We start from the raw sequence: 17,593 nt of genomic DNA, 5'->3' as shown, positions 1-17,593 counted from the left end.
CATCAATAACCTTTCTTCTGTCATAAGGTCAGAAGTGGGGATGTTTGCAGATGACTGCACGATGTTCTGCACCGTTCGTGACTCCTCAGATAGTGAAGCAGTTCATACCCAAATGCAGCAGGGCCTGGACAATATCCAGGCTTGGGCTGACAAGTGGAAAGTAACATTTGAGCCACGCAAGTGCCAGGTATTGACCATCACCAACAAGAGAGGCTCTAACCATCATCCCTTGACATTCAGTCATCACTGAATCTCCTAGTATCAACATTCTGGAGGTTACCATTGACAGGAAACTGAACTAGTCTAGCCATATAAACACCATGGCTACCTGAGCAGGTCAAAGGCTAGGAATCCTGCGGTGTGTAACTCACCTCCTGACTTCCCAAAGCCTGTCCACCATCCACAAGGCTCAGGTCAGGAGTGTAATGGAATACTTGCCACTTGCTTGTATGAGTGCAGCTCCATCAACAGTCAAGAAACTTGACACCATCCAGTACAAAGGCAGCCCACTTGATTGGTAACCCTTCCACAAGCCTCCAATCCTTCCACCATCGACGAACCGTTGCAACAGTGTGTACTATCTACAAGATGCACTGCAACAACACACCAAAGTTCCTAAAGCAGCACCTTCCAGACCCGTGACCAGTACCGTCTAGAAGGACAAGAACAGCAGATATGTGGGAACACCATCACTTGGAAATCCTCTTCCTGGTCACTCACCATCCTGACTTGGAAACATATCACCAGTCCTTCATTGTTGCTGGGTCAAAATCATGGAATTCCATCCCTAACAGCACTGTGGGGGTACCACACCTCAGGGACTGCAGCAGTTGAAGAAGGCAGCTCATCGCCACCTTCTCAAGGGCAACTAGGGATGGGCAATAAATGGCTTGGCTGGCAATGCTTGCATCCCATAAATTAATAAATAAAAATAAGTTTTTGGATAGCGTTTCAGAACTTTTACCCAATATTAATGAAATAATGTCAGTTCCTTTCCAAGCAAAATAACATGGCTCAGACAAGAACTTGACATATGATAAGTTGCATTCTCCTTTCCTTATTACATACCAATAGAAGCACTTAAATTCTGTTCAGATGTTCTTTTAAAAATCAGTCTCCTCCTCATTTTACTTTCCTTTTCTTTACTGGGCAGGTGACAGAAGTTTGTGTAACGGAACACTCTGCATTTGGTAACTTCCGCCACCTCCAACGGGATTCCACCACTAAGCACATCTTTCCCTCCCCCCCCCCTGCATTCCGCAGGGATCACTCCCTATGCAACTCCCTTGTCCATTCGTCCTCCTCATCCCTCCCCACTGATCTCCCTCCTGGCACTTATCCGTGTAAGCGGAACAAGTGCTACACATGCCCTTACACTTCCTCCCTTACCACCATTCAGGGCCCCAAACAGTCCTTCCAGGTGAGGCATCACTTCACCTGTGAGTCGACTGGGGTGATATACTGCGTCCGGTGCTCCCGATGTGGCTTTTTATATATTGGTGAGACCCGACGCAGACTGGGAGACCGCTTTGCTGAACATCTACGCTCTGTCCGCCAGAGAAAGCAGGATCTCCCAGTGGCCACACATTTTAATTCCACATCCCATTCCCATTCTGACATGTCTATCCACGGCCTCCTCTACTGTAAAGATGAAGCCACACTCAGGTTGGAGGAACAACACCTTATATTCCGTCTGGGTAGCCTCCAACCTGATGGCATGAACATCGACTTCTCTAACTTCCGCTAAGGCCCCACCTCCCCCTCGTACCCCATCTGTTACTCATTTTTATGCACACATTCTTTCTCTCACTCTCCTTTTTCTCCCTCTGAATATACCTCTTGCCCATCCTCTGGGTCACACCCCCCCCCCTTGTCTTTCTTCCCGGACCTCCTGTCCCATGATCCTCTCGTATCACCTTTTGCCTATCACCTGTCCAGCTCTCGGCTCTATCCCTCCACCTCCTGTCTTCTCCTATCATTTTGGATCTCCCCCTCCCCCTCCAACTTTCAAATTCCTTACTCACTCTTCCTTCAGTTAGTCCTGACGAAGGGTCTCGGCCTGAAACGTCGACTGCACCTCTTCCTATAGATGCTGCTTGGCCTGCTGCGTTCACCAGCAACTTTGATGTATGTTGCTTGAATTTCCAGCATCTGCAGAATTCCTGTTGTTTACTCTGCATTTGGTGATCATAATGCCATCAGTTTCAAAATAAATGTGGTAAAAGATAGGTCAGGTCTGCGGGTTTAGATTATAAATTGGCGAGAGGCCAATTTTGATGATATCAGAAAGGATGTGGCAAGTGTGCATTGAGACAGGCTGTTTTCTGACAAATGTATATTTATAAGTGGGAGTCCTTCAAAAGTGAAATTTTGAGAGTACAAAGCTTGTATGTGTCTGTCAAAATAAAAGGTAAAGTAACAGGTTTAGGGAACCTTGGCTTTCAAGAGGTATTGAGGCCCTCCCTGGTTAAGAAAAAAAAAGGAGTTGCATACCTGATATAGGCAGGTTGGTACAAATGAGGTACTTGAGGAGGATAAGAAATGCAAGAAAATACTTAAGAAAGAAATCAGAAGGGCTGAAAGGAGGTACGGGGTTGCCCTAGCAGACAAGTGAAGGAGAATCCTAAGGATTCTACAGATATGTTCAGAGCAAAAGGATTGCAAGTGACAAAATTGGTCCTCCAGAAGATCAGAATAGTAATCTATGTGTGGAGCCAAAAGAGATGGGCGAGATCTTAAATTGACTTATTTTGCATCTGTATTTGCTCTGGAAATGGACACAGAATCTATGGAAGTGAGGCAAAGCAGCAGCCAGGTCATGGACCCGATACAGATTGCAGAGGAGGAGGTGTTTGATGTCTTGAGGAAAAGTAGGGTGGATAAATCCCCAGGGCCCAACCAGGTGTTCCCTTCAACCCTGTTGGAGGCAAGTGCAAAAATTGCTGGGGGCCTAGCAGAGATATTTAAATCATCCCTAGCGACAAGTGAGGTCCCAGGATTGGAGATAGCTAATGTTGTTCCGCTGTTTACGGGAGGCTCTAAAAATAAATCAAGCAATTATAGGCTGGTGGGACCTGACATCACTAATGGGAAAGTTACTGGAAGGTATTCTAATAGACCGGATATATGAGTACTTGGATAGACATGAACTCATAGGGGACAGTTAGCATGGCTTTGTGTGTGGTAGGTCATATCTAACCAATTTTATGGAGATTTTAGAGGAAGTTACTAGGAAAGTTGATAAAGACAAGGCAGTGGATGGACATGGATCTTAGCAAGGCACTTGACAAGCTCTTGCATGGGTGGTTGGTCAAGAAGGCTCAGTTGCTCAGCATTCAACATGAGGTAGTTATAGAAACATAGAAACATAGAAAATAGGTGCAGGAGTAGGCCATTTGGCCCTCGAGCCTGCTATGATCATGGCTGATCATCCAACTCAGAACCCTGTACCAGCCTTCCCTCCATACCCCCTGATCCCCGTAGCCACAAGGGCCATATCAAACTCCCTCTTAAATATAGCCAATGAACTGGCCTCAACTGTTTCCTGTGGCAGAGAATTCCACAGATTCACCACTCTCTGTGTGAAGAAGTTTTTCCTCATCTCAGTCCTGAAAGGCTTCCCCTTTATCCTCAAATTGTGACCTCTCGTTCTGGACTTCCCCAACATCAGGAACAATCTTCCTGCATCTAGCCTGTCCGATCCCTTTAGGATTTTATACGTTTCAATCAGATCCCCCCTCAATCTTCTAAATTCCAGAGAGTATAAGCCTAGTCGATCCAGTCTTTCATCATATGAAAGTCCTGCCATCCCAGGAATCAATCTGGTGAACCTTCTTTGTACTCCCTCTATGGCAAGAATGTCTTTCCTCAGATTAGGGGACCAAAACTGTACACAATACTCCAGGTGTGGTCTCACCAAGGCCTTGTACAACTGCAGTAGTACCTCCCTGCTCCTGTACTCGAATCCTCTTGCTATGAATGCCAGCATACCATTCGCCTTTTTCACCGCCTGCTGTACCTGCATGCCCACTTTCAATGGCTGGTGTACAATGACACTGAGGTCTCGTTGCACCTCCCCTTTTCCTAATTGGTCACCATTCAGATAATGATCTGTTTTCCTGTTCTTGCCACCAAAGTGGATAACCTCACGTTTATCCACATTAAATTGCATCTGCCATGAATTTTCCCACTCACCTAACCTATCCAAGTCACCCTGCATCCTCTTAGCATCCTCCTCACAGCTAACACTGCCACCCAGCTTCGTGTCATCCGCAAACTCGGAGATGCTGCATTTAATTCCCTTGTCTAAGTCATTAATATATATTGTAAACAACTGGAGTCCCAGCACTGAGCCTTGTGGTACCCCACTTGTCATTGCCTGCCATTCTGAAAAGGTCCCATTTATTCCCACTCTTTGCTTCCTGTCTGCCAACCAATTCTCTATCCACATCAATAGCATACCCCCAATACCGTGTGCTTTAAGTTTGCACACTAATCTCCTGTGTGGGACCTTGTCAAAAGCCTTTTGAAAATCCAAATATACCACATCCACTGGTTCTCCCGTATCCACTCTACTAGTTACATCCTCAAAAAATTCTATGAGATTCGTCAGACATGATTTTCCTTTCACAAATCCATGCTGACTTCGTCCGATGATTTCACTGCTTTCCAAATATGCTGTTATCACATCTTTGATAACTGACTCTAGCACTTTCCCCACCACTGATGTCAGGCTTACCAGTCTATAATTCCCCAGTTTCTCTCTCCCTCCTTTTTTAAAAAGCGGGGCTACATAACCCACCCTCCAATCCTCAGGAACTAATCCAGAATCTAAAGAGTTTTGAAAAATGATCACTAATGCATCCACTATTTCTTGGGCTACTTCCTGAAGCACTCTAGGATGCAGACCATCTGACCCTGGGGATTTATCTGCCTTCAATCCCTTCAATTTACCTAACACCACTTCCCTACTAACATGTATTTCCCTCAGTTCCCTACTGTTTCCGAAAGATTATTTATGTCCTCCTTAGTGAAGACAGAACCAAGGTAGTTATTCAATTGGTCTGCCATGTCCTTGTTCCCCATGATCAATTCACCTGTTTCTGACTGTAAGGGACCTACATTTGTCTTAATCAATCTTTTTCTTTTCACATACCTATAAAAGCTTTTACACTCAGTTTTTATGTTCCCTGCCAGCTTTCCCTCATAATCTTTTTTCCCTTTCCTAATTAAGCCCTTTGTCCTCCTCTGCTGGACTCTGAATTTCTCCCAGTCCTCAGGTGTGCCGCTTCTTCTGGCTAATTTGTATGTTTCTTCTTTGGAATTGATACTATCCCTAATTTCCCTTGTCAGCCACGGGTGCACTACCTTCCCTGGTTTATTCTTTTGCCAAACTGGGATGAACAATTGTTGTAGTTCATCCATGCGATCTTTAAATGCTTGCCATTGCATATCTACCGTCAACCCTTTAAGTATCATTTGCCAGTCTATCTTAGCTAATTCACGTTTCATGCCTTCAAAGTTACCCTTAAGTTCAGAACCTTTGTTTCTGAATTAACTATATCACTCTCCATCTTAATGAACAATTCCACCATATTATGGTCAGTCTTACCCAAGGGGCCTCGCACGACAAGTTCGCTAACTAACCCTTCCTGATTGCTCAATACCCAGTCCAGAATGGCCTGCTCTCTAGTTGGTTCCTTGACATGTTGGTTCAGAAAACTATCTCGCATACATTCCAAGAAATCCTCTTCCTCAGCACCCTTACCAATTTGGTTCACCCAATCTATATGTAGATTGAAGTCACCCATTATAACTGCTGTTCCTTTATTGCATGCATTTCTAATTTCCTGTTTAATACCATCCCCAACCTCACTACTACTGTTAGGTGGCCTGTACACAACTCCCACCAGCGTTTTCTGCCCCTTAGTGTTATGCAGCTCTACCCATATCAATTCCACATCCTCCCGGCTAATGTCCTTCTTTTCTATTGCATTAATCTCCTCTCTAACCAGCAATGCCACCCCACCTCCATTTCTTTCATGTCTATCCCTCCTGTATATTGAGTATCCCTGAATGTTGAGCTCCCATCCTTGGTCACCCTGGAGCCATGTCTCTGTGATCCCAACTATATCATATTCATTAATAACTACCTGCACATTCAATTCATCCACCTTGTTATGAATGCTCCTTGCATTGACATACAAAGCCTTCAGGCTTGCTTTTACAACACTCTTAGCCCTTACACAATTATGTTGAAAAGTGGCCCTTTTTGATTTTTGCCCTGGACTTGCCTGCCTGCCACTTGTACTTTTCACCTTACTACTTTTTGCTTCTACCCTCATTTTACATCCCTCTGTCTCTCTGCACTTGTTCCCATCCCCCTGCCACATTAGTTTAAATCCTCCTGAACAGCAGTAGCAAACGCTCCCCCTAGGACTTTGGTTCCAGTCCAGCCCAGATGCAGACCATCCTGTTTATACCGGTCCCACCTCCTCCAGAACTGGTTCCAATGCCCCAGAAATTTGAATCCCTCCCCCTTGCACCATTTTTCAAGCCACGTATTCATCTGAAATATCCTCCTAGTTAATTAAATTAGACATTAACTTTGTGGGAGAAGCTAGAGAGTGGTAGTAGAGCATCACCTCTCTGACTGGGGGCCTGTGATTAGTGGAGTGTTGCAGGGATCAGTGCTTGGTCGGATATTCTTTGTCTTGTATATCAATGATCTGAATGATAACGTGGCTAACTGGATGAGCAGATTTGCAGATGATACCAAGACTGGGAGTGTAGTGGACAGAGAGGAAGACTATCAGAGCTTGCAGTGGGATGTGGACCAGCTGAAAAAGTGGGCTGAAAATGGAAGATAGAATTTAATGCAGATAAGTGCGAGGTGATGCACTTTGGTAGGACTAACCAGAGTAAGTTTTACACAGGGCACTGAGGAGTGTGGTAGATCAGAGGGATCTGGGAAGACATTGCAAGTGGGATCCCAGGTAGAAAGGGTCATAAAGGAAGCTTTTGGCTCTTTGGCCTTCATAAGTCAAAGTACTGAGCGCAGGAGATGGGATGTTTTGTTGAAGTTGTATAAGATATTGATAAGTCCTAATTTGGAGTATTGTGTGCAAGAAAGGTGTAAATCAGGTTGAAAGAGAATAGAGAAAATTTACAAGGACTTGAAGACCTGAGTTATAAGGAAAGACTGAACAAGTTAGGACTTTGTTCCTTAGAATTTACAAGATTGAGAGAAGATTTGATAGAGGCATGCTAAATTATGAGGGGTGTAGTTAGGGTAAATACAAGTAGACTTTTTCCACTGAGGTTGAGTGGGACTACAAGAGGTCATGGATTAAGTTGAAAAGTTTAAGGGGAACATGAGAGGAAATCTCTTCACTCTGAGGGTTGTGAGAGTGTGGAATGAGCTGCCGGCGAAGTGGTTGCATGCAAGCTCAATTTCAACATTTACAAGAAGTTTGGATAGGTACATGGATGGGAGGGATATGGAGGGCTATGGTCCCGGTGCAGGTCGATGGGAGTAGGCAGTTTAAATGGTTCAGCATAGACTAGATGGGCCAAAGGGCCTGTTTGTGTGCTGCACTTTCCTATGACCTTATGCTTCTAATCCTTGGTCCTCCTTTACTGAATTCCAAAGTGTTTTCAATGCACAATCGTTGCTCTCTTTGGCAAGATTCCAAGCCCTTTGCTTTGATCTAACACTATTTTTAACTTCTTGTGATAGCCACAGCTGGTCTATTCTTTATTTTTTTTTGCCTTGATGGTTCATTGACTGATCTTTATTATATGTCAACAAATTTCCTCATGTACTCTTATTTTGTTTAATTATGTCGTGTGCTGCATATTATGGAAGATCTTTGAAAATTCTATATACAGCACATTAGCTTTTAATTAACATCTGCAACCTTATATCATTCAAATGAATGTGTTTGTATCTCTTTCACCAGCATAACTGGCATAAAATCTATGGGGCTGCATGTGAAGTTCATTCTCTCCCCCAGCTTAGTAGCTGACATCTGAGTTCCAGGTGTAAAAGTCAGATCCAACTTAAACAGTGATGAGCCACACACACAAAATGCTGGAGGAACTCAGCAGGCCAGGCAGCATCTATGGAAAAGAAGCACCAGGGGGAAGGTGACACTTCCCATTCCTATTTGAAATTGTTAGTCCATGGTCTCCTCCAGTGTTGCAATGAGGCCACACTCAGGTTGGAGGAGCAACACCTCATATTCCGTCTGGGTAGCCTCCAACCTGATGGTGTGAACATCGATTTCTCAAACTTCCGGTAATTGCCCCTACCCTTCACCATTCCCCAATCCTATTTCTGTCTCTCACTGCATCTCCTTACCTGCCCAACACCTACCTCTGTTGCTCCTCCCCCTTTTCTTTCTTCAATGGCCTTCTGTCCTCTCCTGTCAGATTCCCCCTTCTCCAGCCCTGTATCTCCTTCAACAATCAACTTTCTTGCTCCTTACTTCACCCCTCCTCCCTCCCCCCAACTTCACCTTCACTTTGTGCTTCTTCCTCCCCTCCCCCTACTTTCTTACTTGGACTCCTCATCTTTTTTTTCCAGATCCAATAAAGGGTCTCGGCCCAAAACATCTTTACCATAGATGTTGCCTGGCCTGCTGAGTTCCTCCAGCATTTTGTGTGTGTTGCTTCAGTTTCCAGCATCTGCAGATTTTCTCTTGTTTGTGATTAAACTGTGATGAGTGTGTCATTGGCCATTCTCCACAGAGTCATTGTGTAATGAGCTCTTCAGACCTGTGCAGGGCACCAGAGAGCGATGTGCTTTGAGGCATTTAGAGCAGCTGAACTGGTTAATTGTGTTTAACGATTGTCATTAGTCATTTAGAATTTCTTGTGTTTTCCTTGGTGATGTGCTCTTTGTAATGTGGTTTCCTGGTGCCTTCTGTTTAAGTTTATTTTAATAGGTTCAGGGACACCACCATGGGTAACAAGGGAGTCCAAGCCAACATAAAAGCCAAAGAGGGACCATATAATAGAGCAAAAATTAGTGGGAAGTTAGAGGATTGTGAAGCTTTTAAGTACCAACAGCAGGCAACTAAAAAGTCATTGAGATGGAATACAAAATTAAGTTAGCCAATAATATTAAAGAGGATACCAAAAGTTTCTTCAGTTTAAAAGAGAGGAAAGAGTGGATATCAGACTGCTGGAGAGTTGGTAATGGGAGATAAGGAAATGGTAGATGAACTGAATAAGTATTTTGCATCAGTCTTCACTGTTGAAGACACTTGCAGTATGGTGGAAGTTCCAGGTGTCAGAGGTCATGAAGTATGTGAAGTTACCATTACTAGGAAGAACAACCTTGGGAAACTGAAAGGTCTGAAGGTAGATAAGTTACCTGGACCAGATGGTGTACACCCCAGGGTTCTGAAAGAGGTGGCTAAACAGATTGTAGAGGCATTAGTAATGATCTTTTGAGAATCACTTGGTTCTGGAATGGTCTAGAAGACTGGAAAATTGCAAATGTCACTCCACTCTTCAAGAAAGGAGAGAGGCAGAAGAAAGGGACCTATAGGCCAGTTAGTCTGACCTCAGTGTTTGGGAAGATGATGGAGTTGATTATTGAAGATGAGATCTTGGGATACTTGGAGGTACATGATAAGATAGGCCATAGTCAGCATAGTTTCCTCAAGGGTAAACCTTGCCTGACAAATTTGTTGGAAGTATTTGAAGAAGTAGCAAGCAGGATAGACAAAGGAAAATCAGTTGATGTAGGGGACTGGATTTTCAGAAGGTCTTTGACAAGGTGCCACACATGAGGCTGCTTAACAGGTTGTGAGCCCATGGTATTACAGGAAAGTTTCTAGCATGGATAAAGCAGTGGCTGATTGGCAGGAGACAAAGAGTGGGAATAAAGGGAGCCTATTCTGGTTGGCTTCTAGTGACTAGTGATGTTCCATAGGTGTCTGTGTTGTGACCAATTCTGTTTACGTTATATGTCACTGTTTTGGATGATGGATTGATGGCTTTGTTGCAAGTTTTTAGACAATACGAAGATAGGTGGAGGGGAAAGTAGTTTTGAGGAAATAAGGAGGAAATACAGAAGGACTTGGACAAATTAGGAGAATGGGCAAAGAAGTGGCAAATGGAATACAGTGTCAGGAAGTGTATGGTCTTGCACTTTGGTAGAAGAAATGAAAGAGTAGACTATTTTCTGAATGGAGAGAAATTACAAAAATCTGAAGTGCAAAGGGACTTATGCATGATTCTCTAAAGGTAAATTTGCAAGTTGAGTCTGTGGTGAGGAAGGGAAATGTGAAGTTAACATTCATTTCAAGAGGACTAGAATACAAAAGCAAGGATGTAAAGTTGAGACCTTATAGAGCACTGTTGAGGCTTCACTTTGAGTTTTGTGAGCAGTTTTGGGTCTCTTAGAAAGGCTGTGGTGAAACTGGAAAGGGTTCAAAGGAGGTTCACAGAAATGATTCCAGGATTGATTGGCTTGTCATATGAGAGCATTTGATGGCTCTGAGCCTGTATTCACTGGAATTCAGAAGAATGAGGAGTGACCTGATTGAAACTAATCATATGGTGAAAGGCCTTGATAGAGTGGATGTGGAGAGGATTTTCCCTATGGTGGGAGAGTCTAAGACCAGAGGACACAGTCTCAAAATAGAAGGGTGCTCTTTTAGAATGGAGATGAGGAGGAATTTCTTTAGCCAGAGTTGGTGATTCTGTGGAATACGATGCCACAGGCAGCTGTGGAGGCCAAGTCTTTATATATATTTAAGGCAGGGGTTGATAGATTCTTGACTGGTCAGGCCATGAAGGGATACAGGCAGAAGGCAGGAGATTGGGACTGAGAAGAAAATTGGATTAGCCATGATGAAATGGTGGAGCAGACTCGTTGGGCCAAATGGCTTCTATATCCAATGCTCCTATATCTTATGGTCTTATGGTCTTACAGATTCCGTGTTAATTGTGTTATCTAAGTAGATGCCCAATTAATGCTAACCAGAGGGTCTTAGTTTTGAGAATGTTACTTCTTGTGGTGTTGCTTGGCTGAGCCACCCATGTTATTATGACTAAACTCTTGTTGCTGTCTCTACAGCAGACTTCTCTCTTTCCTTTGCACTTGGGTTCTGATGTTGCCAGGGCACATCGTGACACATTGGCCAGAGGGAGGTGAGTTTTGGCACTTTACCACTTGAACTTTAACTGTGTTAAATTCTGATCTGCTGCCCAGCTCATTGCTGCCGCCATCCTGACTGCATCCAAGACTGTACTCTCAGAATTTGGTGGAGGAGTGTTAGCCTCTGGGACTTTCCATCTGTCACATGGGCATATCTGCTCACTGAATCTGCACCAGATTGGACCTGACGTAGGTTCAGCGACTGTATTTGTTTCAGTGGAGAAAACCACTGAAGGGGAAAAGAACATTTCTGATTTGGAGGCTGACAACTACTGTATGCATTTCCGTTGCTAAATTGTCTAGGACCAGGTTCTCTGTGGAAGTTTTGTATTGGGGTAACAAATTAAAGTAATAACAAATGTAGGGGATGGATGACTGGTGTGAAAAGGGAACAGTTATCTGTAGAAATTTTAATTCAGTATTTCCAGGTCAAGAAGAATAATTTTGCAGATTGGATCAAAAAGATAAGTGGGTATTTCATTTAAACTCATACAATAGCTGTCTCTCTGAAATAAATTAAGCAACTATTTCAAATTTATGAAAAATGGTGCAAGTCTACAAGTTATAGATTGCAATGATTTTAACTCAAGTCATATATTACTATTGCCCTTATGTAGAACGTCTGTTGTTTATCGTATCTATCGATAATATTGTTAAAAAACAAGGATTTGCTCATGTTATTAAAAGTGTTTTAGCAGTCTTCTTGATGTGAAACTTTGACCCTTTTCACTCCAAAATGATACTCAAAAATTTTACGACCTTTTTTTGCAAGTAGGTGACCAAAATATTCCCATACCTTTGAGCTAATTCCTTTCCTGAGATCGAAATTGACTCCACTCTGAATAATTGCTGCTTTATCCAGCGTGACCTCTGTTTCCTGACAATCCATTTTTGGAGTTGTTTCCTGATGAAATTTAATTCAAATTTGAAGTTTGTAAATATGGGAAAACATATACAGTGCCTATAAAAAGTATTCACCCCCGCTTGGAAGACTTCATGTTTAATCGTTTCACAATATCGAATCAGAGTGCATTTAATTTGATTTTTTTTGACACTGATCAACAGAAAAAGACCTTTGCATGTCAAAGTGAAAACAGATCTCTACAAAGTGAGCTAAATTACTTACAAATATAAAACACAAAATAATTGATTGCATAAACCTTTGCCCCCTTCAAGTCAGTATTTGGTAGATGCACCCTGGGTCTGTGTAGATAGGTCTGTATCAGCTTTGCACATCTGGACAATGCAACTTTTCTGTATTCATCTTTAAAAACTGCTCAAGCTCTGTCAGATTGCATGGGGATTGTAAGTGAACAGCCCTTTTCAAATCCAGCCACAAATTCTCAATTGGATTGAGATCTGGATTCTGATTTGTCCATTCCAAATCATTAACTTTGTTGTTTTTAAGCCATTCCTGTATAGCTTTGGCTTTGGCATTTTCAACCTCTCACTGCTACGGGTGGAGGTTCCCACTTGCTTCATAATTGCAACAATTATACCAATGCCTAAGAAGAATAATGTGGGCTGCCTTAATGACTATCACCCAGTAACACTCACATTGACAGTGATGAAATGCTTTGAGAGTTTGGTCATGACAAGACTGAACTCCTGCCTCAGCAAGGACCTGAACTCATTGCAATTTGTCTATTGCCGCAATAGGTTGATGGCAGATGCAATCTCAATGGCTCAACACTCGGCTTTAGACCACCTATGTCACCTATGTCAGGATGCTGTTCATCGACTATCACTCAGCATTTAATACCATCATTCCTACAGTCCTGATTGTGAAATTGCAGAACCTGGGCCTCTGTACCTCCCTCTGCAATTGAATCCTCAGCTTCCTAACCAGAAGACCACAATCTGTGCAGATTGGTGATAACATATACTTTTCGCTGACAATCAACACTAGCGCACCTCGGGTGTGTGCTGAGCCCACTGCTCTACTCTCTGAGGATCTAACCTGGTCCCAACATATCAAATGTAGTTATAAAGAAGGCAAGATAGCAGCTATATTTCATTAGAAGTTTGAAGAGATTTGGTATGTCAACAAATACACTCAAAAACTTCTATAGATGTACCATGGAGAGCATTCTGACAGGCTGCATCACTGTCTGGTATGGGGAGGCTACAGCACAGGACCAAAAGAAGCTGCAGAGGGTTGTAAATCTAGTCAGCTCCATCTTGGGTACTAGCCTAAAAAGGACCCAGGACATCTTCAGGGAGCAGTGTCTCAGAAAGGCAGCGTCCCAGAAAGGCAGCGTCCATTATTAAGGACCTTCAGCACCCAGGGCATGCCCTTTTCTCACTGTTACCATGAGGTAGGAGGTACAGAAACCTGAAGGCATACACCCAGCTTCAGGAACAGCTTCTTCCCTTCTGCCATCCAATTCCTAAATGGACATTGAACCCTTGGACACTACCACACTTTTTTAATATACAGTATTTCTGTCTTGTTGCAAATTTTAAAAATCTATTGAACATACGTATACTGTAATTGATTTATTTATTACTATTATTTTTATTTCATTTATTATAATTTTTTTCTATATTATGTATTCCATTAAACTGCTGCTGCTAAGTTAACAAATTTCACGTCACATGCCGTTGATAATAAACCTGATTCTGATTCTGATTCTGATTCTGCTTGGAGTAATTTTCTTGCTGGAAAACAAATCTTCTCCCAAGTTGCTGTTCTCTTGCAGACTGCATCAGGCTTTCCTCCAGGGTTTCCCTGCATTTTATTGCATTCATTTTACCCTCCACCTTCACAAGCCTTCCAGCGTCTGCTGCAGTGAAGCATCCCCACAGCATGATGCAGCCACCACCATGCTTCACGGTAAGAATGGTGTGTTTTTGACGATGTGCAATGTTTAGCTTACACCAAACATAGTGTATAGTCTAATGGCCAAAAAGCTCAATTTTGGTTTCATCAGAGCATAGAACGTTCTTGCATCTGACTTCAGAGTCTCCCACATGCCTTCTGGCAAACTCCAGCTGAGATTTCATGTGAGTTTTTTTTCCCCCAGCAGTGGCTTTTTCTTTACTACTCTCCCATAAAGCTGTGACTGGTGAAGCACCTGGGCAACAGTTGTTGTATATGTAGTCTCTCCCATCTCAGCAAAGCACCTGGGCAACAGTTGTTGTCTATGTAGACTCTCCCATCTCGGCAATTGAAGCTTTTAACTCCTCCAGGGTTGTCATAGGTCTCTTGGTGGCCTCCCTCGCTAGTTCCCCTCTTGCACAGTCACTCAGTTTTTGAGGATGGCCTGCTGTAGGCAGATTTACAGCTGTGTCATATACCTTCCATTTCTTGATGATTGACTTAACTTGAAGGGAAGTTCAGCAACTTAGAAATTTTCTTGTATCCTTCTCCTGACTTGTGCTTTTCAATAACCTTTTCGCAGAATTGTTTGGAATGTTCTCTTCTGTTCATGGTGTAGTTTTTGCCAGGGTACTGACTCACCAGCAGTTGGACCTTCCAGATACAGGTGTATTTTACTACAATCAATTGAAACACCTTGACTTCACACAGGTCTCCAAAAACAAATCTCTATTTAACTAATTTTGTGATTTCTAAAACCAATTGGCTGCACCAGTGATGATTTGTGGTGTCATATTAAAGGATGTGAATAGTTATGCAATCAATTATTTTGTGTTTCATATTCCTAATTAATGTAGATCACTTTGTAGAGATCTGTTTTCACTTTGACATAAGAGTCTTTTTCTGTTGAGCGGCATCAAAAAAGTCAAATTAAATCCATTGTGATTCAATGTTGTAAAACAATAAAACATGAACACTTCAGGGGGTGGGGGGGTGAATACTTTTTATCAGCACTGTACAAAATGTTTTATATCTCTATATAGATGTATCACAAATTATTTAAAATAATTTCGCTGAATTTTGAAAACTAAAGACATAGACCTAATATAAAATTTGTCAGAAATGTATCTGGACCATTTCTGAAGACTTTGTCTTCCTGCTTGGTCAAAGGAAACTATTCAGAATGAATGAACATTTCTAAATTTACATTGTAAAAATGCACGTGTGAACTACTAAGGTTCCAATCAAGACCCATAGGCATGTCAGCATGTTTTAATAAATGTCCCTAATGAGTTTTCTCCTAGACCTCTTATAATGTGTGATGCATTTAAGGAAATAATTCACCATTTTATCAATCAATAACTTACTTATAGAACATAGTACATTGCTGCGTACTACAGGGTCTTTGTCCCACAATATGAATTTGGCTTTTTAACCTACTCTAACAACAAACTCTCCCTTCTCTCCCTCCTTCACAACTCTCTTTTTTTCTCTCATCCATGTGCCAATCTAAGAGTTTCTTAAATGACCATAATGTATCTGCTTCTACCACAGCCCTGGCAGGTCATTCCTTACACCTACCACTCATTGTCTGTATAAAGTTACAAAGTAAATGCTATTATCAAGCTATACATGGGATTCATTTTCCTGTGAGCAAGCTCAACAAATCTAGAAAAAAGTAACTATAAAAGGGTCAATGAAAGATCAACCAGAAGACAACAAACTGTGCAAATGCAAATATAAATAAATAGCAATAAATTATGAGAACATGAATAAAAGAGTCCTTAAAGTGAGAACATTGGTTGTGGGAACATCTCAATGGATAGGCAAGTGAGTGCCGATACTCCCTTTTGTTCAAGAGCCTGTTGGTTGAGAGGTAGTGACTGTTCCTAAATCTGGCGGTGCGAGTCCCAAGCCTCTTGCACCTTCTACCTGATGGCAGGTGTGAGAAAAGAGCATGGCCTGGATGGTGGTGATCTCTGATGATGGATACTACCTTTCTATGACAGCCTTTCATGGAGATGTGCTCAATGGTTTGGAGGGCTTTACCCGTGATGCACTGGGCTGAATTCACTACTTTTTGTAGGATTTTCAATTCAACGACTTTGGTGTTTCCATACCATGCCATGATGCAGCCAGTCAATACCACTCTCCACTACATATCTACAGAAGTTTGTCAAAGTTTTAGATGTCATGCTGAATCTCCGCAGACTCCTAAAGAAGTAAAGGCGCTGCCATGCTTTCTTTGAAATTGCACTTACATGCTGGGTGCAGGACAGATCCTCCAAAATAGTAACACCCATGAATTTAAGAACTTATCTGACATTCTCCCATACTTGCCTCCAATCACCTTAAAATTCTGCCCCCTTGTATTAGCCATTTCCATTCTGGCAAAAAAATCTCTAGTTATCCACTTGATCTATGCCTGGTATCAAGTCAGTTCTCATCCTGTTTCGCATCAAAGAGGAAAACCTTTGCTCGCTCAACCTACCTTTATAAGACATGCCCCCTTCTCCTGGCAGCATCTCCTTTGCACCCTCTCTAACAACTCCACATCTTTTCTATAATGAGGTGACCAAAATTGAACACAATATTCTATGTAGGGTGTAACAAAGATTTTATAGAGCCTCAAAATTACCTTACAGCTCTTGAACTAAATGCACCAACTAATGAAGGCCAACTCACCATACACTTTCTTAACAACTCTATTAACTTGTGTGTCAGCTTTGAAGGAGCTGTGTATGTGGACTCCAAGATTCCTCTGTTCTTCCACATTGCTGTTAAGCTTGCATTCTGCCTTCAAATTCGACCTTCCAAAGTTAATTACTTCATAATTTCCGGGTTGAACTCCATCTGCCACTTCTTATCTCAGCTCTGCATCCTGTCAATGTTCCACTGCGAACAGCCCTCTGCACTATCTCCAACTCTACAAAACTTTGTGTCATCTGCAAATTTACTAATCCACTCTTTCACTTCCACAACCAAAATTGCAAAGAGCAGGGGTCCTAGAAGTGAACCCCGTGGAACACCACTGGTCACCGAGCTCCAGGCTGAATACTCTACGACAGGCTAGTGTTCCTGGATCCTATGCCTTCTGAGTCTACCATAGCAAAACTTATCACACGCTTTACTAAAATCCATATACACCACATCCACTCTTCTAACCTTTAACAATGTGTTTTGTCAGATCCTCAAAATATTCAATCAGGGTCATGAGGTATGAATCAGAATCAGGTTTATTATCACCAGCATGTGTCGTGAAATTTATTAACTTAGCAGCAGCAGTTCAATACAATACATAATGTAGAAGAGGAAAAAAATAATAAAATAATAATAATAAGTAATTAGGTCAATTACAGTATATGCATATTGTATATATTAAAAATCATGCAAAAAAAACCCAGAAATAATATATATTAAAGAAGTCAGGGTTCAATGTCCATTTAGGAATCGGATGGCAGAGGGGAAGGAGCTATTCCTGAATTGCTCAGTGTGTGCTTTCAGGCTTCTGTATCTCCTGCCTGATGGTAACACTGAGAAAAGGGCATGGCCTGGGTGCTGAAGGTCCTTAATAATGGACACTGTCTTTCTGAGACACC

At 42.3% G+C, this 17,593-nt stretch overlaps 1 protein-coding gene across 2 annotated transcripts in view; it reads right to left on the bottom strand.

Moving 5' to 3' along the window:
- LOC134343925 (urea transporter 2-like) overlaps positions 1-16,774 on the bottom strand; it is an 82,265-nt gene extending 65,491 nt beyond the window's left edge. Inside the window, exons 1-2 of one of the 2 annotated variants that reach the window (XM_063042864.1) lie at positions 16,680-16,774; positions 11,970-12,077 (exon numbers count right to left, since the gene is read on the bottom strand). In XM_063042864.1, coding sequence (XP_062898934.1) covers positions 11,970-12,077; positions 16,680-16,769 — 198 coding nt within the window. In that variant the 5' untranslated portion in view covers positions 16,770-16,774. Of the gene's footprint in view, positions 1-2,024; positions 2,271-11,969; positions 12,078-16,679 lie in introns of those variants that run through there. The other variant, XM_063042865.1, reaches the window with a different exon arrangement.
- Between the last annotated feature and the right edge of the window lie 819 nt (positions 16,775-17,593).

The sequence above is a fragment of the Mobula hypostoma genome, chromosome 3, assembly GCF_963921235.1.
Source record: "Mobula hypostoma chromosome 3, sMobHyp1.1, whole genome shotgun sequence".
NCBI classification, from domain to species: Eukaryota; Metazoa; Chordata; class Chondrichthyes; order Myliobatiformes; family Myliobatidae; genus Mobula; species Mobula hypostoma.
This window is presented reverse-complemented; position numbering and strand designations above follow the sequence as displayed.